The 784-nt window shown below is 39.3% G+C and overlaps 1 protein-coding gene across 1 annotated transcript in view; it reads right to left on the bottom strand.

Moving 5' to 3' along the window:
• Positions 1-784, bottom strand: part of LOC102023850 (zinc finger protein 433-like) — a 128,331-nt gene that overhangs the window by 1,091 nt on the left and 126,456 nt on the right. The window contains 1 exon segment of the mRNA XM_013508418.1: positions 129-769. Coding sequence (XP_013363872.1) covers positions 129-769 — 641 coding nt within the window.

Genomic DNA, 784 nt, shown 5'->3' with positions numbered 1-784 from the left:
CCCAGTGTGAGTTCTTTCATGTATTTGACAGTGACTGTTTGTGTTGAAAGCTTTCCCACATTGCTTACATACATAGGGTTTCTCCCCAGTGTGAGATCGTTCATGTATTCGACAATGACTGTTGGTACTGAAAGTTTTCCCACACTGTTTACATACATATGGTTTTTCCCCAGTGTGATTTCTTTCATGTATTTTACAGTAATCTGGGGTACTGAAAGCTTTCCCACATTGCTTACACACATAGGGTTTCTCCACAGTGTGACTTCTTTCATGTATTTTACAATAATCTGGTGTACTGAAAGCTTTCCCACATTGCTTACATACATAAGGTTTCTCCCCAGTGTGAGTTCGCTCATGTCTTTGACAATTTTTGTGTTCACTGAAAGCTTTCCCACATTGCTTACACACATAGGGTTTCTCCCCAGTGTGACTCCTTTCATGTCTTTGATAATCAACACATGTGTTGAAAGCTTTTCCACATTGCTTACATACATAGGGTTTCTCCCCTGTGTGAGTTCTTTCATGTATTTTACAATAACTCTGTGTACTGAAAGCTTTCCCACATTGCTTACATACATAGGGTTTCTCCCCAGTATGACTTCTTTCATGTACTCGACAAACACTATGTGTGCTGAAAGCTTTTCCACATTGCTTACATACATAGGGTTTCTCCCCAGTGTGAGTTCTTTCATGTATTTTACAATAACGCTGTGTACTAAAAGCCTTCCCACATTGCTTACATACATAGGGTTTCTCTCCAGTGTGAATCCTTTCATGTATTTTA

Source organism: Chinchilla lanigera, unplaced genomic scaffold (genome assembly GCF_000276665.1).
Source record: "Chinchilla lanigera isolate Chin_1 unplaced genomic scaffold, ChiLan1.0 scaffold00145, whole genome shotgun sequence".
NCBI classification, from domain to species: Eukaryota; Metazoa; Chordata; class Mammalia; order Rodentia; family Chinchillidae; genus Chinchilla; species Chinchilla lanigera.
Note: the sequence above shows the minus strand (reverse complement) of the source record. Positions and strands in the feature narration are given on the sequence as shown.